This window comes from Aptenodytes patagonicus, chromosome 3, assembly GCF_965638725.1.
Source record: "Aptenodytes patagonicus chromosome 3, bAptPat1.pri.cur, whole genome shotgun sequence".
Taxonomy (NCBI): domain Eukaryota; kingdom Metazoa; phylum Chordata; class Aves; order Sphenisciformes; family Spheniscidae; genus Aptenodytes; species Aptenodytes patagonicus.
Genome location: NC_134951.1, coordinates 29,072,044 through 29,097,877, shown reverse-complemented (window position 1 = coordinate 29,097,877; position 25,834 = coordinate 29,072,044). Strand labels below are relative to the sequence as shown.

At 37.3% G+C, this 25,834-nt stretch overlaps 1 protein-coding gene across 1 annotated transcript in view; it reads left to right on the top strand.

Annotated features, from left to right (window-relative positions):
- HMGCLL1 (3-hydroxy-3-methylglutaryl-CoA lyase like 1) overlaps window positions 1-25,834 on the top strand; it is an 83,376-nt gene that overhangs the window by 3,019 nt on the left and 54,523 nt on the right. The window contains exons 2-3 of the mRNA XM_076332963.1: window positions 20,476-20,553; window positions 21,542-21,649. Of these exons, the coding sequence (XP_076189078.1) occupies window positions 20,476-20,553; window positions 21,542-21,649 (186 nt within the window). The remainder of the gene's footprint in view (window positions 1-20,475; window positions 20,554-21,541; window positions 21,650-25,834) is intronic.

Here is a 25,834-nt window from a genome sequence, read left to right as displayed (position 1 = left end):
TAGATAGAAAGTAAATAGAATTTTCTACTATTAGTAGAATTTACTAATATCTATTTCACTCTTATTTAGACTAGTCTGTATTACATTAAAAAATCATCGAACACCAGACTAGTCAATGGGACACCACATTTCTGTTGCAGTATATTCTTCTTATTCCATTTTCTTAATATCTTAACCTTGATTGCTTCAGAAATAGTCTTATGTTTCATACAAGGGGATCCTAGTTCTGCTTCATTCTCTTAGCATTACCCCAGTGCCTACTGTTTTTATTAATGGGTCTGATTAATTAATAATGGGTCTGATTAATTAATGAAAGGTCTGATTAATTTTACTAAATAGGAGCTATAGCTACATGAGAATTTGTTAAAGACGTGGATTTATATCAGAACTGTAAAATGTGCTAGGATCTACCTAGAAAGGAGGTGGCGGTAGATGTTGCAGTATTAGGGAGATTTCTGCGGTGATTCAGATTGCTACTGATGGTGACTCATAGCACTTGACTGGAACTTGTAATGTACTTTGTGTTCTGTTTTGTAAAAAGCTCAGGCTGAGCAGCAGGGAGGAAGGCTGGCTGTTCATCTGCTGCTGATGGTTGTCCTCTAGCTTAGCAGGAACCTTCTGACTGGAAGGAGAGATGGTCTGACAGCAGCTGACATTGGTCTCGTCCTACAGACTTAATGTTATGTTTTTGTGTAGGTTAAAATGGAGTTTTAATACATTAGGAATATGCTAAGGACACAGCAGGGAAGAGCTGGATGGCTAAAGAAGTGGTGTAAAAGACTAGGATGAAATTCAAGGATACAGAATGATTAGGTACTTTGAGGCTAATAACCCAAACTAGAAACTGTGACATTATCAGTTAGAAGTGATTGAAGAAGCGAAGAACCTTGGAATACTCACAAATCATAGGAGGACTGTGAGCTGCCAATACAGTACAGCTGTTAAAAAAAAATCAAATTAAGTGCTCGGATATATCAGATCAAGTATTTCCAGTCAAACAGGGAAATGTTAGCACCATTGCAAAAGACTGTATCTGAGGCTTGTTCAATTTTGATTAGTCATGTTCAAGAAATTGAATTCCAGCTGGGACAAGTTAGGTCTTGCACCACTGGAGTGGTCAAGAAAACGGAGATGAAATGTAAAATGACTTTGGTTTGTTTGATATCTAGCGTTAAGACCTGGAGGATGGGTGGGCAGGCAGGGAGGGAAGAGGAAAGGGCTGCTTAAAATAAAGGAATACGTTGCCACACACAAACATACGGTTATAATCTGTCTATATATTAAATACAGAGTAGAAATTTAAAAGCTAAGTATCAAGTGGTGATATTCTTTAATAGCTTTCTAATCAAAATAATGAGGGTGAATAACCTATATGATTTAGGTTTAGAAAAAGGGTTATATGATGTGGTTTCCATAGTAGTGAAAATGATTGGATTCTTAAGAGATTTTAAAGTTTATATAATAAGGAATAGAGGACTAGATATTTAAGTGATGTAAAATAGAGACAATTCCAAATCCAGTTTTTAATTACATTGCATGGCTTACAATACTTTGGAAAAAATAGAATTAGTTAAGGTCAGAGTGTCAACTTCAGTGTGAATATTCATCTTCTGCCACTTTAAATCAGTGCATCTTACTGTACTATACAAGAGGGTAGTGGCTAAACATAGCTAAGTAATAAGTATCCTTCTCTTAGACCCTTGTGGTTTTAATATACCACTAGCTAGGTGCACTAAGAGGTATAGTATATTAGGAGTATATTAGGAGTTATATGGTTTGGTGAGGGCTGCCTACATCTACCACAAGGAAAGCAAAAATGTGGCTGTGACTCTAGGAGGCATAAATCTATCTAAATAATGCTAATGTGTGCTATGTTATCTTGTAGGATTTCTGTCACAGATTTAGGCTGTCATATGGGATGCAATACCCAGAATTACTAACAGTTGTTCAGTATATTATCATTGGAAAGCACAGTGTACATTATTGTCAGTTTTATAACTGGAGAGGAACACAAATTCTATGTGCTAAATACGTATAATAACAAACAAAAGCTTCGGTCCTCTAATTTAGACAGCTAACTTCTGTTTCAGTGCCTAGGTTGCAATGATTTATATGCTACATGCCTAAATATCCAGACCTAAACCACACAGCCTAAGATTCCCTCATCTCCTCACTGCATGACACTTTTGGATCAAGAGATGCACACAAGTGTCTTACTTTTGCAGTTTTAATTTGCTAGTTTAGATTTTGCAATATACTATCATGTTTTAAACGTGCTTGAAACCTGTCAAATTTATTTTTGAAGTAACTCAAGAATAACAACGAAAACCACAGTCCATATGACAATTACGTGTATTTGTCTTAACTACTTCTTGTATTTGACGGTTGATTCTTGATTCAAATTACAGCATAAAAAATGAGGCATATGGTATTATGCTACCTGGGAGGAGGAGGCATGTCTCTTTTATTTGAATCTTTTAGCTACACCTCAGAGCAACTGATCTGAGACATACTGTATTTCGTGTTCTTTTTATCTCCACGTAATTATATATTCCAGGAACAAATTCACATTTACAGGCTCTCCTTAAAAAACTTTTTAGGCTATTTTCATTTTTTATTTAATTTATTTAGTTTAAGAAGTACTATAAAAATTTCCTGTCAACAATATTGCAAATGTATTAATTTATTATGACAATTACAATATGCAAGAAATACATCATAATTTACATTCAGGTTTTTTTGATCTGCTGAAAATTGCATATAAAGTGTATTTTTAATAGAGAAAAAAGTTGCTAGATGTCCTGAACTTTATATTGCAGAATTCTTGTTTCTTGACTTTTAAAAAGGATGACATTATTTAAAGATACTTAATGAAATCAGTATAGAGAAAGTATATTAATTGCATGGGGCAAAGATCTTGTATCCTTTTTCTTTTTCCTCTTTCCTTTACCCACCATTCTTACCTCATTCTGTGTTTTCATCCTGAACTTCCAAGGTATTTAGATTTTACGTTGTCTTTCACGTAATTTAAGACTAAATAACAATCACTAAGAGCCTTTGAGATTCCTGATTTCCAGCCCTTCATATTCCTCTACATGTAGAGGCCTTGTCAATACAGAACTCAGTAGATGGATCTTTTTCTCGATGAATACATCACAAGAATGGGACTTTTTTTGTTGTGTTGCAGATTCCCAAGCAACATTTATTTTCTTAATGTTTATAAGATGTAAAGCATACAAAGTTATTCAAAAAATAAAATAAATAGAAGAATAAAGTAGAAAGGATTACTATTACTATAATTTAGAATTAAATTATAAAGTATTAAGTTCGTATCAGCATGCTGTATCTTTTCTTGAAGACTTTGGAGATGATAAATGACATTTGATACATGCTGACACTAAAGGCAGTAAATAAAACACAAGAACACACTCCCACTGAATTTAACCAGAGTAGAGAGAGTTCAGTGCTGAGCTCTTTCCAAAATTTTCTTTGAAGTCAAGAGGAGTTTCCCCTTTAGAAGATCCAGTCAGTAGACTCATGCCAATTTTTTCAGCCAGGTATTCTTTATGCTGCAGAATAAGAGCTCAAGAACATTGGTGGATAAAGTGTTGAAGAGAGGAAGTCCGAAAAGGCGAAGTAGTTGATTTGCTAAAGGTGCCAAACAGGATGTTAGAAGTTAAGAGGATGATAATAAAGTGTAAGTTTGACCTAAATGGAGTCACTGACTTTTAGTTCTTTTGTGCCCTTGGATTGTAAATAGTGGAAAGATAACAGGAGCTTTTTAGTTGATACAGATTTATGCTATATTGGGATTATTATGTGGGTTTAGAACTTTACAATACAGCTGGAAATGTTGTAAAGGATTTTACAGATCTTGCTCTGCAAATTTGGGAATTAAAAAAAACGCACAGGAAATTTCTACTCAGACCCAACATCTGTTTTTTGGTGAGATCCCATTTTTGACTCGTCCCACCTCCACCTCCTTCAAAGCCTACATATGGGCACAGTGATGTTCATTTCCTCTCTTGCCAGCTCAAGGAAGAAGATTAATTTCAGACACCCCATGTGTCAAATCATCATTTTAAAATTCATACCTCTTGAGATCATTTTTCTTAATTCATTTTCTGATTGCCTTGGCTGGGAGTGAAGATAAGTGACTTGCCTAAGATCAACTAGATCCAAATTTAATTCCTACTGAAATAAATGGGAATATTATCTTTGTCTCAGGTTTTAATAAGGATTTTATTTACAGTTTGTGGATCTTCTAGCTTCTAGTTTGGGTAAGGAAATTTCACAAGTGCCTTACAAGACTACTGTAAGACTTAGCAGTTGGTCAGACATAGAAGTTTTCATAAAGCAAAACATTTATTGCTCCTAATTAATCAAATTTTGTATCTTTGAACTGTCTGACGAAGTGACTACTAAATAGTAGTAAAAGTTGTCTCTATAGTAGCTTGGATCACAAGTTAGGTTTTTTTCACATAGACTTTGCTTAAAGGTGGAATGCTGGGTACCTAGAATAAAGTTACACTTATTTTCTCTCACTTTTAACGATAGGACCTTTTTTTGGTGTTTCAGAGGAAAAAGGTAGTTCCAATTCTTGCAGCATCTGGGTTGGAAGATTCACTTGTTTATGAAAGTGTGTGTTTGAATTTCAGTTTCTAGGTGAATATCACGCAATAAGAAACTGGTGTGGTGTAGGTACAGTCCAGAGAGAAAGCTGAAATGAGTTCTTGTCACCCTCTGCTCTTTCACAACATAAATATTTGAGGCATTTAACCAAGGTGATAATTCTCTGAAATTTTAGGAATTGAAGGTTATTGAGATCCTTTGATGTGTCAAATGTGGAAGGAGTTATGTTTAAAGAAACTGTGGGGAACTTCAGAAAAGTAGTTATTTAGTACTTCAGGCTGTGTTGAATTCTCATCTATTGTTTAGCGCTCTCATTTATTTAACAAAGGTGAAATATTTTCTTTAGCATTCTTCTTTTCCCCCAAATGTGTATTTAAAAAGATAGATGAAGTATGAAAGAGAAATGTGTATTAAAGGTGGTGTGTGGTATTGTGAACTTTCTGGGGAATGTGTACCACCTTACAATGTGTGCCAATGCCCATCATAATACATACGGGGACCTTGACATACAGTGTAATGAAGTACTATGCACTCAGTAAGGCTCATCAATTAACTGAACCTCAGAAAATACTGGAACAGAAAAATATTAGTTTTAAGAATGGGAATAAAAAGCTATCGGGCACAAATTTATAGGAAAAGGTTCTCTCTGGCTATCTAATCCATCTGTCTTCTGTCACATAGCAAAACTCATCAGGATATTGAAATTCTGAGAAAAGTGGCTTTATTGCTGATCTGGAATTTCTGAGATAAGAGCATGTAATATGAGGCCTGTAGCTCCATGATCAAAATCAGGCTTTCATGCTGTGCTAAATACCAGTAAAACTAATTCAGCATTTTTGCTTTTCAGCAAAAGGGATATATTTTATTACTGCTGTATTAATGTATGCTTGTATAGCCCTTTTGGGGCAGAAATGTCAAAATGGTGCGCACACTTTAAAACCAAGTAGTACAGTGGAGATAAAAGTTTTTTCTATTTTGTAATATGTTGATAGTGACGTAAGTTGTAACGAATAATAAAGAGTTTATTAAATACGAGATTATGAATCAGATACAGACTTTATTTTTCTGACTATCTGGTCTTTTAATCAATCTCTCACTCCAAAGGAATCGGAAGACTGATAAATGCATGATTTACATTTCAGGAAAATACTTGCAGGGATAGTTTTAAGGTCTGCTTTTCAATCTTACGGTATTAGAGTTGGAAGTAATCAGCTCATGACTTTTCAGACTTTTACTGGGTTAGACATAGTAATTGACGGCGAAGATTTTGATCATAGTTTGGGACAAAATTCTAATGTTGCAAAAGATGAAAAAGATGCTGCAGGTGATAAGGAAATAATACTTACTGTCAGAATGTTGTTGTAGCTGATACTATTTTTAGATAATTCCCTTGTTAAATGGAGGTTTATTTTATGGTTTGGTGTAAATAAATGAAAGTTACTGTAATTGTTATATTACATTTGAATTTGTTATTTGGATTAAATATACTTATGGGAGTGATTCTCAACAGCTCTTGTGACAAAAAAACAGATTTATTACATGCAAAAACTGCTAAAAAGTGCATTGGCAAAAAACTGTGCTGGGTAGGCATTTCTTCTTTGTTTGGCTGTTTTTTTGTCCACAGATGTTAGCTGTTTTGTATGGGAATAAAGGTGTTAGTTTATGAGTTTCTTGGAAAAAAAAGTTTAAAGGCTTTGAATGCATGAGATGTGTGGACTGAAGCGCCAGAGGACATTGGTGGAATGTTAGGTGAAACCCATAGGGAAGTAATTCAACAGCAGCATCTGGAAAGGAACTGTATGTGGCTTTAGGGTTTACTTTTAATGCAAGTAGTTAAGATGAGATTAAATATAGGTGTTAGTATGTGAGAAATGGGGGAGCAAGGTAAGTGATGAAGGTATATCATGTGGAATACTGGGATTAGGAAAAAGATTTAACAGAATCCACAGATGATCACAGCTGAATTTTTAAAAGCCTGGAAACATAATTTGAATTGAACTATATGTTGGCTTCATATAAAGCAAAACAGCTTACATGAAGAATTTATTGGGGAAAGAGAAGAGAGAGGATAGGCAAGTTCCTTGGCCCTGCCGTGTCTCACTTTTGCCTGAATGGTATGAAGAAGATGGAAAATGAAGCTACTAAGCCAGCTGGCTGTTGGCTATACAGAGAGGAATCAACTGGTGATTGAGTATTTTCTCTTGTCTCTCTGCCGTTTTTTGATATTTAGGACTTGATTCAACTGCCTAAGCACAGTTGTCTGGTGCCATGTGAGATGCCCTAAGGTAGCTGAGATGGCTTATAGGGTCGGCAGATGTCAAACAGGATTTATGGGAGACCTGTGCCCGCTGGTGCGATCGCTGGAAGTCAGGTGGGATGCCTCTGAAATGCACTAGGTGCCTGTAATTAGCCATCTAACTTGTGCCCTTACTACTTGGCTGAGTTGTTTCATATGCTTTTGACCATTGCTGACAGTACTGAGAAGTGGCTTGATTCAGCCGCCCACGCTTCATTGCTGATGCCATTTAAGATGCCCTATAATATCCTACTTTACCTCCAGCTGCCAAAAAAGGCACAGGTCCTGTGTCCTACATGCTGTGTTTAGGGAACCTTAAGACATTATATGTGGATATATAAATTGACTGTACTGGGATACCTAGCACACATGTAGACATAAATGTGTAGATACCTAAGTTCAGGTGTCTTAAAGTCCAGTTGAATCCTGCCATTAAGAACATTTCAGGACATTTTGAGCTTAGTGAGTGGTATGGCTGGATTGCCATTTAGTCCCTAAGTATTATTATCTGTCATCAGAGTTTAGAACAATCCTTTGGTCAAGATTATGTGTCACAGTAAAATGAAAGTACAGCTAATGGTAATACTATTAGATATTTTTTACTTATTTTGTGTTTAGTTAACACCGACCCACTGGTCTTATTACCAGTTCTACAACAACGCACATTTCTTTCTCATCTGTTGTACAACTTATTATCCAGAATATGGAGGCTGAAAAAAATCTTCCTAAATGTGCAAAGTCTAGAAGTGGAAGCAATAAAAAATTAGGAAATCTCATGATTCATTTTGCCATGACAACCCTTTATATTCTCAAATAGTCTGAAGTGATAGGATCCCATTTTGGTTTTGTCCTTGTCATAGTTTCTCCAGTATCAGTCCATTTTCTTCTGCTTGTTCCACTCCACTGTTTTCAGGTTTGCATGATTAGAACGTGTTAAAATCTTATTACATTACTATTTAATGTAATAAATTGGATATTTAACCAGTTCAGCAGAAGCTGTGGCATGTCATTATAATATGAATACTTTTAAATAAGCTCATAAAAACTGATAAATTTTTAAAAATGTTTATTTTAAAAATAAGGCATTATATCTGTCTTTTTTCTAAATTTCATATAAGGAAAATTTTCAATAGCTTTAATTATTATCAGTTAAATGGGCAGAAAATGATATTCTTTAAATATGCTCACATTTGACTGATTCCATTGTGAAAATGGAACATTTTTATAACATCAAGAATGGTGTAGCATTCAAGATACCATAATTTCCTTCCTACTATTGGGAAATTATTATGGTAACACTTTGCAGATGTTATTTTTCTAAAGAGCTTTATAAATTTTAAATTCTCCTGAAGAATGAGTTGCCAACAGTGGCTAAATAAATAACCATTAAACTACTGTCATTTTTATCAGTGTCTTTTGGGAAGAGAGCTATGGAAAACATAGTGGTGGGCCAGCTGTACTTGAATTAAAGATTTCCTTAATCTTTTAGGCACTGCCTTTGGATACAGAAGGTGATTTTGATGACAATAATAATTGAGAATAGTTGATTTACTTCCAACTTTTTACTTGAGTTCTTAAAGATCTGTGCATAACTCACTTTTATTGACAATGAGGTATTTGAAGAGACTTATCTGATAGGGTGGATGGGCTGGCTTGTCAATGTATTCATCCCCCCCCTATTGATATCCCAAAGCATTATAAAGGGCAAATTACTTTCACATGTTGGTCTTGTAAGGATGATCATGCCTCTGCTTTTTCAATGTGTGTGGAAAAACACCACTCTTTCTGCCTTCTAGAATTCTGTCTTCAGTCTTGCCTGTAAAACACCATACACACCATAATACTATTACCATAAATAATAGTAAAGGAAAGTGTGGGAGGTTTTGGCTTCAGTGTCATCAGTATGCTGTTGATCTCAGTTCTCTGTATCCTTTTCATCCAGCCCAGATGGCAGAGTATAATTGCTTTTCCAGGCTTTGACCAAGATAGGGATATGGATGAAAGTGAGTTGGCTGCAAATCAACTTGGTTAATGGAGAAATGCTGCTTGTTAGCCAAGGGAAGCATTTAGGGAAATAGAAAAAGGTAATGTATACACCATGTCCTGAAAATACATTTTTAATTTTTGCTAAAGTGACTGGCTGTGTTGGCCTCTTACTAACAACAGAGGCCTCTAGTACCATTTATTATTAATGATTCCATTGTCTAACTAACACAAGTCTAACTCTGGTTGTCTATGCCTCTGCTACCACCTGACTCTAGTAATACATTCCCTTCATCATTATTTTGCAAGTTATCCAAAATTATCTGTGACTACAGCACATCTGTCTGCTTTTAGGTTGCACGAACTGTTAGCGGTAATTGACACTTGTATTCAAACCTCTGCGATTCCACGTGCTCTACATTTGTTGAAAATAGCAACAAATGTTTTTTAGAAGGTGGCACATCAAGTTGTCAGTGATAATTCAGAAAGTTCAGACTCATCCAGGAGACTGTTACTTGACAGATTTGGTCTATTTTTTTGTTCTGTCAGCCTATGAATGATTTTATGTAAAATACAGACATGAATATTAAAGAAGGGATTTCTTTGTTTTTGAAGATTGTGAACAGTCTTTGGGCTTGATTTTTATCCTTCTGAGTATTTGTCCTGTAATGCTACTACTTTTTTTCAGAGCATCCAACATCATGGCAGAGAATTTGCTGTGGTTTGCAGTCACTCTTGGAACTAGCTGCTCCTTCTGTTAGACATTCAGTCCCCAGTTCCTGAGATTTCCTTTTTGAAGGGCTGTCAGAACGGCAGTTTTGGTAGCCTGCATCTGCCTGTGGAATTTTCTGATCCACTGGAGCTCGCATTCGGCAAATTTTAAGCCATGACCACCAGAAATGTTTGTGTGACTCTCTACTGACATGTAATAAGTTGTTGTCCTTGGCAGTATAGTTAGCATGGACCGTCATGATTTTGATGATCACAATTTAAAATGAGTAACTTTATGCAATTCAAGTGTTCACATTTCTTACCTTTGCTTACTAAAGGGAAAGGCTTCTAGGGGTCTGTAACTATCTATCTTCACATCATAATCATTTTTATACGTATTTTCCAGTACACTTTCACTGGCTTTGTTTAAATTGAGATATCAAAATATTTGAAGAACAGTAAGATTCAAACCCAATAAAATATGTGAATTAATAATAAATCTAGAATGTTGATATTTATATGCCTATATTTCCCCTAAATATTTATTTCTAATGTTTGAAATAATACTAGTAATTGTATTTTATGTAATAATGATTCTATGTATGTTTCTTCATGAGTGTTTATAGTTTGAATAGGTGGTCTTAATAGATTTTGCTCTTTACCATTATGTAAGGTGGGAAATACAGCTTTTATTCATTTTCTATCCAGCATAGCCATTACTGTGTACCTGAGATATAACCACCGGTTAAGTTGTGTTCTATCATTTCACTGTGTCTGTGCTTTGCACAGTTTTGGGGGTTGAAAGCAATATATGAAAGGTTACAAAGCAAGGACTTAATCAGCACCGAGCTAAAGAATACAGGCTAGCAATTCATGGTTTTACATACTGCTACTGGGAAAAACACGTGGCCAGTGTAGTAGTTCAGTGTAGCTCTTCAATCTTGGAAGAAATACTGTTAGATTTTGTGTTCTCTTCAAATAATGGAGAGATCAAGAAGAAAATCTAGTTTATGAAGAAACTGAGAAGGTCGTAAGGAAATACAGGAGAATATTGTTGCAAGATCAGTATGGTAACCCATGTAATTTGTTTGACTAAGAGTAGTAGTTTCAGAATGCATTCCAAACCCATGACACGATAAAAAACCAATGAGGAATCTTTAAGCCTGTTTATTAGTTCTGAACTCGGCACTTCCTCATGAAAGGGGAAAATGAGGAACGGTCTAAGAATGAATGTCAGTTTAGTCTTTGACGTGATATGAAAAGTACAACAGAAAACAATTTTCATCCCCTCATGTATTTAAAAATGAATTAATAAAATATTACAGCTTATTCTTATGCTTTTAAACTAAAAGTGAAAGTAGACACCTCCAAACAGTATTCAAATATATGACTACCCTTTCAATTAAACAAAACGGAAAGAGCCAAGGTTTCAGTTTATGTGTGTTCATAGTTCAAGCCGAGTTCACTTAAATTGGTTATACGAGGCAAATTATACGTTGGAGGCAGCTGCAGGTTTTGTTTGCATCTCTGAGCGGCTAAGCACATCCACTGTAAGCAAAAGGGTAAACTGCAAATCATAGAAAACAATATTCAGCAGGTGTTTCACACAAAGTATGTGAGAGTTGACCTCTTCTGATCTAGTATAAAGGAAAATAGTCTGAGAAGTGAGGAATTCCTTCTCTTATTCCCTCTGTTAAGACTCCTGCAGACACAGATTATATTGATTTATTAACTCTGTAGCTCTTTTGGAAAATGTGCTATTTTGTGTTTGGCCTGAAAGAAATGTCCTTTCATATAGAAAGGAGTTGTTTATTTGATTTGCTACATCTTGTTACATTTTGCTAGGACCTGGGAGATACTGTGCTGTGAAATGGGTTTGCACACTTAGTACCCCTCCAGTGATTCTCTGTGCAGTAAGTGATTTAGCACAATTGCGTATCATGTCTCAGTTTTCTTTTTTATAAGCGGAGATGTATTTGTGTATCAGACAGAGCTCTTTTACTGTTAGTTGGATTTTGGTGTATTTTTTCGTGTCAAACCCTTGTTTGTTGCTTGAACAAGACATTATCCTTTGGGATTACTCTCATAGCATCTGATAGCTGCAGCCTCCACTGGGTAAGGAGATGGTGCAACAGGATCAGAGAGAGTTAATGTACAAAGCACTAGCTTTCAGACATAGCTTATGACTGCTGCTGCTCTAATCTGGTGCATGTGATATTACTGGCCTCCATCAACAAAGCTTCTACTTACAGTGCTACCCATTAACAACTACTGCACTTTCTTTTTAGGCATAACCGATAGAAAGGGGCAAAGAGAGGGAGAAATAGGCTGCATTCTACTCCCAGCATGTATGACTTGGGGTAAAGAAATGCTCAAGGAGTATATATCTGAACTGGATGTCTGGGAGCAAGGATCAGATATTGCAATGAACTCTAGAATAAGAAATTTCTCTCAGTTCGATTGTCAGGGAGCAGCGAGGGCCAGCAGCTCCCTAAGGGAGGGGAGCTGAGGGTGGTAACAGGGCTGGCAGGTCACCAGCCAGGACTCAGTCCCACAGTAGCTAAATAAGGTGAGCAGGGTAGGCCTAGAGGTGGTAGCCAGGTTCAAGCAAGAGTCCAGGTCATTGGGCAAGTCTGTGGTGGTAAGGGAGATCCAGGGTAAGAGCTGGGTGTGCAGGTCAGTGAGTCAGGGTCAGGATTTGGTCCAGTGATGGTAATCAGGGTTAGCCATGCAGCCCAGTGACCATCAGGCAGGTCCGTAGTGATGAGAGAGGTCCAAGGTCAAACTGGAAAGTCAGTCCATGGGTCAAGGTCTGGATCAATGTGAATGCTCTGTTTGCAGAGGAGTTACGGGAAAACAAGAAGGCAAGAATTCAGTTGATCTGAATTGCTTTTAATGTGTAGCTTGGGCAGAAGAATAGAAATCACGCCAGTTGCTCCAAAGAGGTGCTCTGAAACAGGAATTAGAATCCTCTTCATTGGACTGATGATGCTACATGTTGCCTTTCATATACCTGGAAAATTGTTGATGCGTAGGGTATCAGTTGCTGAGGGTATATTTTAGATTGAAATGATCCACTACAAGGGGTAATGTTACTTTCTTTCTCCTATGTATTTATCTGTATTCCAGTTTTTCAGCGAGGAAGAGCTTAGAGGCAAAGATGGAATGCAGCAGCAGGATGGATTGGGAATCATGTCAGCAAGGAAGGGTGAAAACAATTTAGAGTGACACAAAGAATACATCGCCTACTGAGCTCTTGGAGGAACTCAAAAGAAGTTCCTCTGATTTCTCTTGATAACTCATTAGATGATACATAGTTCACTTGAGGCACATGTCTGCTTGGGATTAAGACATCTGAATTAAGACATAAGTAGGTGTCTACAGCAGCTGAAGTTCCTGTGATAGCCAGTGCAGACCTGGGACAGGACACAGTTGCCTGGACATAGGTGCCTAGTGCCATTTGAAACACCTAAGATATATGAGACATCCTTATGGGGTAGGCATATCCTGTACATTGTAAAATGCACAAGAGACCTATTTCCTTCTGGAGTGGCATTCAGTCCCCAAGCAGTTACACAAACCTGGCAACTGAGATCATCAGCCACTAGGTGTGAACCTTAGGATGACCTGAATTATTTGTTATCTTCATCAGCTGTATTAAATAAAGCTCCTTCAGCTGCAATGGGAATTTAGACATCTAGCATGCCTTTAGACACCTGCATGGGGGGAACCATTTAGAAGCTCAGTTCAGTTGCCTAACAGATGTGTCTAGTGCCATTTAAGATGCCCTGCAGTGTATAGACATCTTGACAGATTTGAAATGAGACCTGCAGTAAATGGGCGAAGTGGGACCCATGCCCTTCCTGAGCAGTACTTGGAGGCCAGAACTCTTAAGTCATCCAGGATGACTCCAGGTACATATGTTTAGACAGCAGGAATAAGCTGAGATTTCTTAACCTTGAGCTGAATACCACTCTTAAACCTTGTCTTCTGTAGCTTTGGAAGACCTATTCTAAAGGATTTCCAAAAGGAATAGTAATATATAGGTGGTATTTTGCTTTTTTAAATGTATAACTGTATGTCCATGAGTAGTGTAGTTAAGAGTGTGACTTGGATTTTCTAATTTTGTGTAAGAATATTATTCTTAACACAGCAATATTTTTTTAAAATCTCTGGAGCATTCCCTATTAATGTAATTTGTTACCTTTTGAACAGTCAGTTCATCAGAATTCTGCTCACTTGATAGAATTCTTTTTATGAAATATTAATTTCTAATTTCTAAATAAAAGTCAGTTTTTTCTTATTATTTGTTAGTTAATATTATTTGCACTTTATGACCTTTGTCTTTACCATTAAAGTCCTCTTTGTAAACAGGATTAGATCAAACAACTGGCCAGTCCAGCAGCATAAGCATTTATACTTTAGTTGAATCCCCCTGTGTTTAAAATCACATTTCTTCTGTTTTCATATGAATGACTTGTATTTTATTGTAAACAGTCCTGCAACAATTTAATAAGTGTACTAGCAGATTATATTAGAATTCAGTAATTAATGGAAATGACAGTAGAAATGTTAGAGCTATTACTTTAAAATAGAAATCCCTACAGTGAATTCTCAGTCAGTTCAGGTAATCTCCTGATATATGTAAATCACTACTCTTTCATGAGCTCACACACACCCTCTAATAAGAGTTGTAAGCACATTCAAATTAAATTTGAAGAGGTGGATTAAAGTAATACCTGTAGGTTTAATCCCCAGTATAAGAGAGACGTAGACATACTGGATCAGATCCAGCAAAGGGCCATGAAGATGATTAATGGATTGGAGCATCTGTCATATGAGGAGAGGCTGAGAGAGCTGAGTGTTTAGCCTGGAGAAAAGAAGGCTCGGGGGATCTTATCAATATGTGCAAATACCTTGTGGGGTGAATAAAGAAGACAAAGTCACTGACGGGACAAGAGGCAATGGGCACAAAATGAAGTACAATAAATCCCATTTAAAGATCAGAAAAGTCTTTTTTACTGTGAGGGTGGTCAACACTGGAACAGGTTGCCCAGGAGTCTCCATCCTTGGAGATACTCAAGACCCAACTGAACATGGTTCTGGGAAACCTGCTTTAGTTGACCCTGCTCTGAGCAGGGGTGGTGGAACTAGATGATCTCCAGAGGTCTCTTCTGACCTCAATGATTATTTGATTTATTCCAGATAAGTTAACTATGCATTTCACTGATTTCATTCTGCAATGATTTACTTGTATTTTATCTTTTGCCCTCCTATGGACGATCTCCAGTCAATTGAACTCTTTTTTGAAGTAGGAAGTCCAAAACTAGACACAGTATTTCTACTCATTAAGTGGCAGGCTACTGTTTTATCTGTGACGTCCCTGTTTATAGGCTAGGATTAGATGTGCCATTTCATTTTCTTCTTTTTTTGTTTCTTGAGAGCATGATGTTATTGACTCATATTCAGTTGTTATTCGTTTTAATATCCCAGACATTTTTTATAGAACTGTTTAGTCAGGTACTCTCTATTTTACAAAAATCTTTTTTTGGGGGGGCAAAATTATTAAAGTGGAGAAATAAGCGTGATAGAATTTGTAAAGGACAACATGCAAAAATTCTTTTAATTAGTCAGTCAGCGTCAGATACAATAAGAATGGTCTTAAGTGTTATGTATTGCTTTTATTGAAATGCATCATATCTATTTCTCTAGTATGTCAATGGAATTTTGAATTCCAGTCCTGTTGTCTAAAGCACTTACAACTGCTTTGTTTGTGGTATTTCTATGTTATCATTCAGGTCATGAATGTGCAATGATATCATAAGAAAAATTTACTTAATGAAAGCTTCTCAAGGGCTGATGATTTTTTTTGCTAGTCATGGCCCGTTCCTGGCTACTGTTCTCCCAGTGGTCATGTCAGCAGCATACAACAGAAGTTCTAGGACGAATACTCAGTTTATCTTTACTGAGGGATATTCACCAGGTGTGTCCCACTGTTTTCTGAATATCTGTATATAGTATTTATATCTCACAGGTGAATCTTCTCCATTTTCCCCCTAGTTAACTTGGGAATGAATATGTTTTATATCTGCCTTCCAGTAGTGTGAATGATATAAACAAGTCTCTGCAATACCACTTCAATCATTATTTGATTATGTACTAAGAATTTAATTTCTTCCTGTTTATTTCCTCTATGTCTTGTAAAGTTTAGAGACATCTATGAGTTCAGAAGATTGACCAGTGTTTTCTTTGTTCTTCTTCCAGCAATCGTATTATTTATCTCAGAGCCTTCTCCCAGTTTTTGGGCATTTGTCCATGTCACTGCACATACACATATGGAGTTATGATGACACCTCCCTGCTGATCCTTGTTTAAAACTGCTTTCCTGAATAATTCTTTGTACAAGATGGACCTACCTTTGTTCAGTTGTCCTCTGTGCCAGAACACCACCTTGTGGAAAAGGAAAGCAGAGCTTCATCCTTGCTTGGTTAGAATGATTGAAAAGACCTGAACCTTCAGATTCTTCTTGCTTACTTTTGGGTCCTTTCAGTTACTTTTGAGCAGCTCTGGGTAGCCAGTGCTATTAGTGCCCATATGAATGAGCTGCATGGAATAAAAATCAGAAGGCTGAAGGAACCTCAGCACCTTTACTAGAAGTAGTGAAGCAGTGACAGAGCTTAAAAAAGTGTGTTTATTTAATTTGATTACATTTATGGTTATGTTAAGAAGATTATACTGCTCTAATTACGGGTTACTAGGATTTTCTATAATAAACTTGAATATTCAGCTATTTATAACTCAGGGAAAATGTTTCCATACAGAAATTTGCCATTCAGTGTCTCAAGCTGAATAGTATGGTTTTCCTTTTTCTATTTTTTTTAAAAAGGCTCTTTGGCTGCATTCTGTTTTGAGGGAGGCAATTTTTTGTGGTTTTATAGGCTTTTTCTTCTCCCTTGGCAAGGCTTAATACATGGAAAAAACAAATTTTCCAGGCTCTTAGTCTTTTATGTCAACTATTTCCTTTTTGATATTTCAAATGTTGTACTTTGGTAGTCATTACTTTTTAACAGAGACACTATATAATTCAATAAGCAGTCACCTCTATGTATCTACCATAACTACTTTTTATACTTTGTTACATAAAAATACTTCGTATAATACAATTGTGTTAATATTTTTTTCTGAAACAAAATGACTTACCTGCCATATTTAGTGTTTAATGTAAGTACTTGTGTATTTCTGCAAGGTTAACCTTTTTTGGATTCTCTTAAAATATAAAACTATTTTTCATTTTTCTATTTATTTCTCTTTATATTTTCTGTTTATTATCTGTAGACTATTTAATGTCATACCTGAAGGTGTCGAAATTCTCTAAGTTTGTCTCATTGTTGGTTCTGAAAATCCTTCCTTTTACCCAAGGGGATGGTGCACATTTGGAATCCTCCAGTCAGAGTTCAGGGAACTCGATCCCTCAATTCACGAAGCCCAAGTCCTGGTTAAGGTCTAATGCCATCCAGATAGTAAACAGAGAAGTGTTTAAAGTCTGCATGAGTTCTTAAAGACTTCAGTCTGTTCTGTGGATTTATTTGAAGCCTGCCTAGTGAATGCAGATGGCGTTGAGCCTGGCACAGAATGTGACTGGTGGCTCAGGTGACTTCTTCAGCTGTGTTTCAAGTGATGTCCAAATATTCTGCAAGTGTGACACTGTGATCAGAAGACTTCCCAAGAAAGCAGGGAGTCTCTTTTTTCTTCCCGACAACATTGTCAAGTATGTATCTCCAACGTCTTGGAAGAATGTCCTAACAGCCAGTTACTGAGTATTCATTCATAGGACAGGTGAGATTAGGGCGAAGAGGCACTCCTTTACTCCTCTGATTCAACTTGGGCCACAGAATGGAAAAATGCTGGAGTCATCTTAGCAGAAGATGGTACATGTACTCTTACAGTCTCTAATTTGTTTCTGAGTTTTATCCAGTGATTATGCACTGTAAAATGCATAAATAGCATACAGGGGCCTGAACCTAAGTATTCTGCCTCCCTTTTACTTGCTTGTTATCTGAGCTTCAGCAGTGCAGCACAAGAGAAATTATTAGTTATGTTGGGGAGAAGGATGATCAGAACAGAATTTGTGAGATGAGTAAGAAACTGGCTGAGGAGGAAATAAGAGATGATGTTGAAAGCAGATTTATTAGACCAAAGAGACATTGCTGGTGGAGTTCCTCAGGTCTTTTCTTAAAATGTGTTTCTTCTATAGCACTAACCCAGATTTTTTGTGATAATATGTGTTTGTATTAAAATAAGGTAATCATGTTAGTCCAAATGTTTTCACCAGAAAATATCAAGGTGGTAAGATCTGCTGATGACAGAAAGACAGGAGACATTATCAGTACCACCCTGGATGCTACACAGGAGGAACTGAGTGACCTTAAAGACAGGAGTAATCAATGTACTACAGATTAAACTAGATGAAATTCAATGCAAAGCAAGAGACTTCTGGACTCAGAGCCAAGATGTTTACTCTAAGATGTTAGTTCATCAGCTTGAAGAGTGTAAGGATTTGTCTGTAGTACTGCCTTGAGTTTCCATTATGTGGCCCTTGTGAGAGTCATCTCATACGTGGTTCTCAGTGTTGTGTTCAAGAACAGTGAATTCAAGTTGGGACTGACTAGTGGACAGGAAGGCTATAGAGAAAATCAGGGGTTGAGAGACCTGGACTATGGCTCAGACAGATTGTATGCCTGTAATATCACAGATGGAGAATAAAAATCAATACTTGAATGCCTTTCTGAAATGTCCCTTCCAAAATTCTGTCCCCTACAAAATCCAAGGGATGCAGACATCCCCTGAACGGCTGTGTGAATGGCTACTGCACGTGCTGTAGCTGTGTGAACTGTTCTGTAAAGACAGGTACAGCTCTTTGATTTCAGCAAAAGTTTTACCACATAGGAACTGAATAGGATTTACAGGGTTTGGCCTAGAAATTGAACATTTTTGCCACCAAAGTTTTATGGACATTTTTCATGCTCTAAATTAAGCTTTGGTTCACATAATCTATTTTAGCTCCTTTTTTTTTTTCCAGTCACAGCTTTACTCATAGCACAGCTGTGGCATTTGTCTTGTAACAAGAAGAATCTGATAATCATGAAATAACCCAGATTTACGCCCATAGTGCTGAAGGGGTGCCATATTTGTGAAAATAACTTAAAAAAAGAGAAACAATATGCAGCAGATGTGAAGGTTTTTCCTTCACATTGAAGTAGGTTTATACTGTCAGCGAGTGTGAGCTTAGCACAGCCTGACAGAGTTTTAACTTACCAGATGTTCCACGTGATCAAATAGATAATATTTGTATCTGTTTCCTATTCTTTTTACTGGGCTCAGATAAATACACAGTAAATGCTCTGAAATATGTTTATTGTATTTTGACTAGTGTTGTGGCTGTTGCTGCAGAGAACTTATTTTTATGCACGGGCACCGAGAAACCAAAGGTGCTGTAGGAGTGCTCATTTTCTGTTACCGTGAGGAGAAATTAGCAGCCGTTTTGTTGAAACAACCCTGATGATACTAGCCAGGGAGGGATGAAAAATGTTTTTTTTTTCATCTGGTTGTGGGTGACATGAGATTAGTGGCTGTATTTACGTACTGCAAAAGTGGCTTCTGGTCACTGGACGAGCTGCGACTCCTGCGAGCTGGAGCTGTTCCCCTGGGCTGACAGTGTTTTCCTTCCCGTGGAGTTTAACTCTTGGGGAGGTGGTGGGTGCAGCAGGAGCAGCCGTCCCACAGGTAGCTCATGCTAATCCCAGCACGGGCTTTCAACACTGGAATGGAGACACTGGGTTGGATTCTGTATTCAGTGCAATACAGAAAACAGGGCATCTCCAGAGCTCCCGGTGGGGCTGCCTGCAGCCCTCCTGTCTGCTCATACAGGTGCTGGGAGCGTGCCCCCAGTTGGCCATGTGATTTGTTTTTTAAAGACACGCAGCTTTTTGGGGGTCAGTCTGAGCAACTGCTCTGAACTGTCTCAGGACTTAAGGCCTGAGAGATAACATAACCTTAAGGCCTTAACATAAGGCCCAGGTTATGTTAGCTGCCACACCTGTCAACTTGATTCAATAACAGAGCAGCTAAATAATAAAAAAGGAAGTTCCATTTCCCTTCACCTGCTTTTCTGCTCTTGTTTCTCCTTCCTCTCCCTCCAACTCCCTGTGCTTTCCCTAGCCCTTTGGCCTTACTGCTGCCTTCCTTCCCTCCTTTCACTGTCAGCCTCCTGCCTTTCCAGATCTTCCCTTACACCTGGAAAATTCTTCTTCTTGTCTACCGGGGGCCTTCCTTGTTCTCCTTTAAATCCTTCTTTAAAACCTTCATCTTCAGGCAGAGGAATTACTTTCATCTTTCATTAATAATCTCTTCAACATTTCTTGACTGCTCTGTTCTCTTCAGATTTATAGCCTGGTCTTGCAAACATTTACGGAGAAGTAACTGTTCAGTTAAATTGAGAACATTCAGCTAGAAGTTTGGAGGACTGGATCTTTTGTTGGGAAGCTTTTTGAAATGGGAATATTTCTCACTCTGTAAAACACTGTTCATTTATGGTTTTATGTACATTTTTATAATAAACATTTGTGGCCTCAGAGGAGCAGTGGAACATACATGCAGATAACTTCTGCTTTTAACTTTTATTCCCTAACTCAAGGTGTGGAACATGTTCTCACAGATTTTTAAAGGCCGTGAGCAAAGTTAGTGTTGACAGTATGACTTTATACCCAGAATCATATGAGAGGACAAGTACAAGGTGTACCTTTGATCTTAGTGACCTCTATTGTTTTGTGTTTCAGTATTGATTTGTATTTCAGGAATCTCAAGCATCTGGACTGCCTGAGTACATAAAGATTGTAGAAGTTGGGCCAAGAGATGGATTACAAAATGAAAAGGTAATTTTTCTCTTTTTTGGGGGTGTGTTTTGACATGGATATCAGCATTCTTTTCATTGTGTAAAATACATATATCCTGCTAATTGTGTTTCTTCCATTTTGTACTATAAATACATTTATTGATTTATGTGTTAATAACTGTCTTGTATATTAGAATAAAGGTAAATTACTATTTAGCCAGATGTTAAATCATATAATTTCTGGCTATACTTGGTTAACTAGCCTTTCTGTTACTCTACTGCCATTTTTCTCTCTGGCATTTGTCTTGTCAATCAATCCCATTCTGTCATGACATAACTGGTAAATGCCATGAAACACTGGCTGTCTTCATAATATGTGTTTGTGCTACATGTGCTGCTATAGTAGGAATAGTACAATAGGTTTTGTCACACTTCCTGCTGAACAGGCATGGAAAGAAAAAGAAATTACTCTTTTGATAATAATTGCCTGAAGAGTTGGTAGGGAAGCATGGAAGAAGATTGAAAGAGACTATGTAAAATAAGGTACATGTATCAAAACAATCATCTCTTTCCACAAAAAGGAGGATAAGCTTACATATATCGTTGTTACTGATATCAAAGGTGTTAATAGTATAAATAGAATTACTCTGCCTCGGCTGTGGAGCTTTTTTTTTTTTTCATTTTTCTCTGGTTGGACTATTCTGTGTTGCTATTTCCCTTGTCGCTTCTTTGCTAGGTTGGTGTTTGGTTACTAACAATTAGTGAGGCTAGATCTATAACAAATTACATGGAAGTGCTTCCTCATTCTTTTGTGGTGGACAAAAAATGGAGTAGGATCATGTATACTGCCTAGTGCTTTCCTTGTGCAGTAGCTTCCTACTGTCATGAAACAGTATAGTTATGGTATAATGTATGAGTATAGTTCATTATTTAAAAAAAAAGTATTGATTATGTGCTAAGAATATTTCACTTACAAAAGTTTCGTACCGCATGAAATACTGTACTATATTATTTCTCCATGTCCATAGGTGATAGTCCCAACTGATATCAAAATTGAGTTAATCAACCAGCTTTCCAGAACAGGCCTGCCTGCAATAGAAGTGACCAGTTTCGTTTCATCCAAATGGGTGCCTCAGGTATGTAAAATCATCACCATTCAGAACTATTTCCATTTAAATGCCATTCCATGCAGTGGAGTTTTCCTGTAGTGTAGCCTGTATAATGATACAAGAAAATGGAACAGAAATAATATGTTGTTTATTTGTAAAATCAGATGCTGTTGTCAGGCACCATTTACACAGTTTTCAAGTTTTATGCTTTTATTCAGGTCAGCTGAAGTCAGACTAATTATTAAAAAGTAGTCAAAATTGAAGAAAAGCCAGTAAGTTGTGTGGAAAGCTGGTTAAATCCCTAACTCAGCAGAGTTAGGGAGCAGGTTGCTCCAGAACGGAAGGGGAACTGGAAGCCAAGCACAATAACAAGGGGTGCAGAGGTTGTAGCCTTGTTGATTAAAGGGCAGTCCAACAGTCCATGAGAGCAGAGCAAGTCTGGTGAGGGTAACCAGGGCAGCCAAGAATACACATACTCAGGTGAGTCTGCAGTGATGCAGCAGGTCCAGGGTCAAGCCAGAAAGTCAACTCTGCGAGACATAGTCGGATCCAACCAGTAAGGTACATGGCCAAGCACAGGCTTGGCTGCTGCTGTGCATCTGCACTGTTTCTCAGGCAGGGAGGAAACATGAGAGTGTCTCAGCTTAAAAGTTTCTTCTGAGTGAAAAGGGAGGGTAGGCCACGTTTAGACTTCTTAACAGAGCTGTTTGGGGGAGCCTCTGCTGATCTGCTTTCCAGCTTTTATTGATGAGCTCCAAGGCTGATTGAGGCTTCTCAAGTTGCTGCCTTCTTATCAATGAGCTGGCCTTGAGTGCAGGCAGCTAGACTCTAAGAAGGGGAGCACTCTGGGCCCTGATCAACAGAAATGCTAGGAGTACAATTTGCCATGGTTACTACATAGGGTGTGAGAAATCTTAAATGTTGTCATCGCTCTCCAAACATAAATAATTTAGCAGGTGATTCCCTATTTCCCCCTTGCAGCATAAGGGTAGGAATTTGTATGAGTGTGTATGTGCAAGGGACAGCAGTAAATGGGGAGTGAGAGAATTGGGTCACAGGATACTGAGTGGGGATAAGACGTGTGGGGACAATGTGTCAACCCTCTGCGTAAAGGGCAGCTGGTTGTCCTGGTTTCGGCAGGGATAGAGTTAATTTCCTTTCTAGTAGCTGGTACAGTGTTTTGGATTTAGGATGAGAACAAAGTTGATAACACACCCATGTTTTAGTTGTTGCTAGGTAATGCTTACACTAGCCAAGGACTTTTTAGTTTTCCATGCTCTACTGACTAAGAAGGCTGGAGGTGCACAAGAAGCTGGGAGGGGGCACAGCCAAACTGGCCAAAGGGACATTCCATACCATGTGACGTCATGCTCAGTACATAAACTGGGGAAAGCTGGCCGGGGGGGCCGCTGCTCGGGGACTGGCTGGGCATCAGTCGGCGGGTGGTGAGCAATTGTACTGTGCATCACTTGCTTTGTGTATTATTATTATTATCATATTATTATTATTATAATTTTATTTCAATTATTAAACTGTTTTTTATCTCAACCCACGAGTTTTTTTCTCACTTGTGCTCTTCCAATTCTCTTCCCCATCCCACCGGGTGGGGGGGAGTGAGCGAGCGGCTGCGTGGTGCTTAGTTGCCGACTGAGATTAAACCACGACACTGGTATATAGGATGCTGAGTGTAGACAAAGTGATAAAGATTTGAGAATATGAAGCTGTTGGGATGCAGAGTACTGAGTTTGAGTATCCAGATGAACAGCAGTGGGGCTGATCTCTGGGGAACAGTCATGGTGCAGGGGACTTCCTGTGGAAGCAACATCAGTTCAGAGACCTAGAATCAGAGAAAGAAAACCTAGGTGCACAGGGCTTTTGCAAACTGTGGAAACGTCTCTACAGAGCTCCCTAGCACCAAACCAGGGGAGTAGACTCCCCAGGCCTAGAGGTTGTGTAGACTGTCATGGAAACTTGACTCTTCTCTGAAGCCAAACACCATTTTTTATCTGCTGCACTTGGTACATTTCCATCTATCCACCATTCAGTCCTCCTTTTCCAAACACTAACATTATAAACATACACACATACAAACACACATACACTTACATGTTAAGGATTCTAGTTAAGGAGAGGTGTTGCAGATTCTATCCTGATTTTGAATTTGCTCACACATGGGAACCGGCTTTCTATAGTTAATAATACAGAGAAAATTCTTTGCAATCAATGTTAACGTTGTACTGTGGAATGGAGAAAAAGAAAGTACTTGTGCATTTTATTTTGCTCTTTATTTATGTAAATATTCAGTTGTAAGTAAAGAATTGGGATGGTGACACATTATTAACATAATTTAATGTTGTTCCTACCTCTTTTCTACTCTTTTGAGAACTAATAGTCATCGATGTAAAAAAGAAAGGTAGCATACCTTTTTTTCTTTTCCCCTAAATGAAATTTCATTTTCCACATTTGGAAGTGTGTTTGGAAGGTCTAAATTTGGGACTTTTGTGTGCATAGTAGTAGTTAGGCACATTAGTCATTTTGCAGATCTAGCACTCTATCAGCAGCCATACTGAGTTTTGATGAATCGTAATAATTTGCTTATTATTTTTCCAAAATTAATTTTTACATTTGGTACAATTCAGCAGAAATCCCAGCCTTTCTGAACTCAGCAGCAAAACTACATTGTCGTTAGGAGTGCCAGGTTTTCATTTGAGATTTAACACTGCAAATTCAGGCTTAGTCCTGAAGTATACTATGTAGCTCCTGTTTATACAAACTTAAGCATTCCCTGCAAGTAAGGAATTAAGTCAATACTTGTCTATATCATTTAAACTCATTTTCAAGAAATTACACACTTGTTTGCACAGAAACATTTGAGTACTTGTATGTTTAGTAAGGACCACACAAGTTATTTACAAAATAAAACATGAAATTAATTGATTTGAGAAAATACTTCAATTTTTAACATTGTTTGTTGCACATCTTCTGTCAAAATGTATATAAAGTTTGTCCTTTTAAAAGCGAGAATGCATCCTGGGCCTGGACTGTATGTATTCCAGGCTTTCCTCTGAGGAAAACATGGTATGATCATACTTTTTCTTATTCGTGAGTGAGCAGAGCAAACTGGCTGAACAGCACTCTCTGAGGGACTCCTTTGATTTATTTCAGTGTTCCCGGGATCACCAGGGAAGGGCCTAAAGTAAGGATAATAGAAAAGGGGAAGAGAAGAGCAACAATGCAGAATTTCTTTGGTGTCAATGCAGGGGCAATGAATTTTCAGATTGTGTCCGTTAAAAGTGGCTAGGCTAAACTTTTCCAAGTGCCATCAAACTTTGGCAGTTACAGCAACAGAGAATGATGTAGGGGTTTTTCAACATTAGAAGGAAAATTCTAAAGCAAAGGTGGATTTCTTCCGTTCTTGTTTAATTATTTCCCTTTCCTGTGAGCCATTAGGAGTACCAAATTTAGCACAGGTTTGTCAGTTTTGGAAAAAATGAACAATCCCTTCTTATCTTAAATTCATGTCTGAATACTTTATTTTAATGGCTTAATTTGTGTTTAAAATGTTTTTTATTTAAAAGATAAGATTGTGTTGCTTTGATAGGGAGTGCAGTCTTGACTTTGTCTTTTCTTTGCTCCTTTCTTTTTTCTTTTCATAGGTCATGGGAATAGAATTCATGGTTATGTTTAGATCACTCATTCACTTACTTCTTTTTTTAGTATTTTAAAGCTCTTTTATGGTTTCCCATCCACTGTTTTTTTTGGCAGAGATTTTTTTACTGAAAAAAGCTAAAAGAAAAAATTCCACAGTAGTGAGGTGCCATATAAAACAGGATCCCACACCTATAACCTAAATGGCCAAAAATTATAAATACCTACCATTAGAAAGCTTATTTTTAAAGAATTTGGAAAAGAAATATTTTATTACAATTTAAAATCTTATAACATGCAATATGTGTTAAAATGGGATTTTACTTACAGGAAAAATAGTAATGGGACAAATGTAATACACATAATATTATTGGGACCTGGCAGCTTTATACTGGTTGAAAAAGTGTCATTTTGGTTTTCTAGTATATTTTAAGTCAGGCTATAATTTTAAAGTGTGGAATTAGTTCCAACATTTGTCATTTAATTAATCATTTGGTTTCAAACATTATTCTTTGCCCTGAGAAATGTAGATACTATTTATATTAAGTAATGAAAAATTGTTCT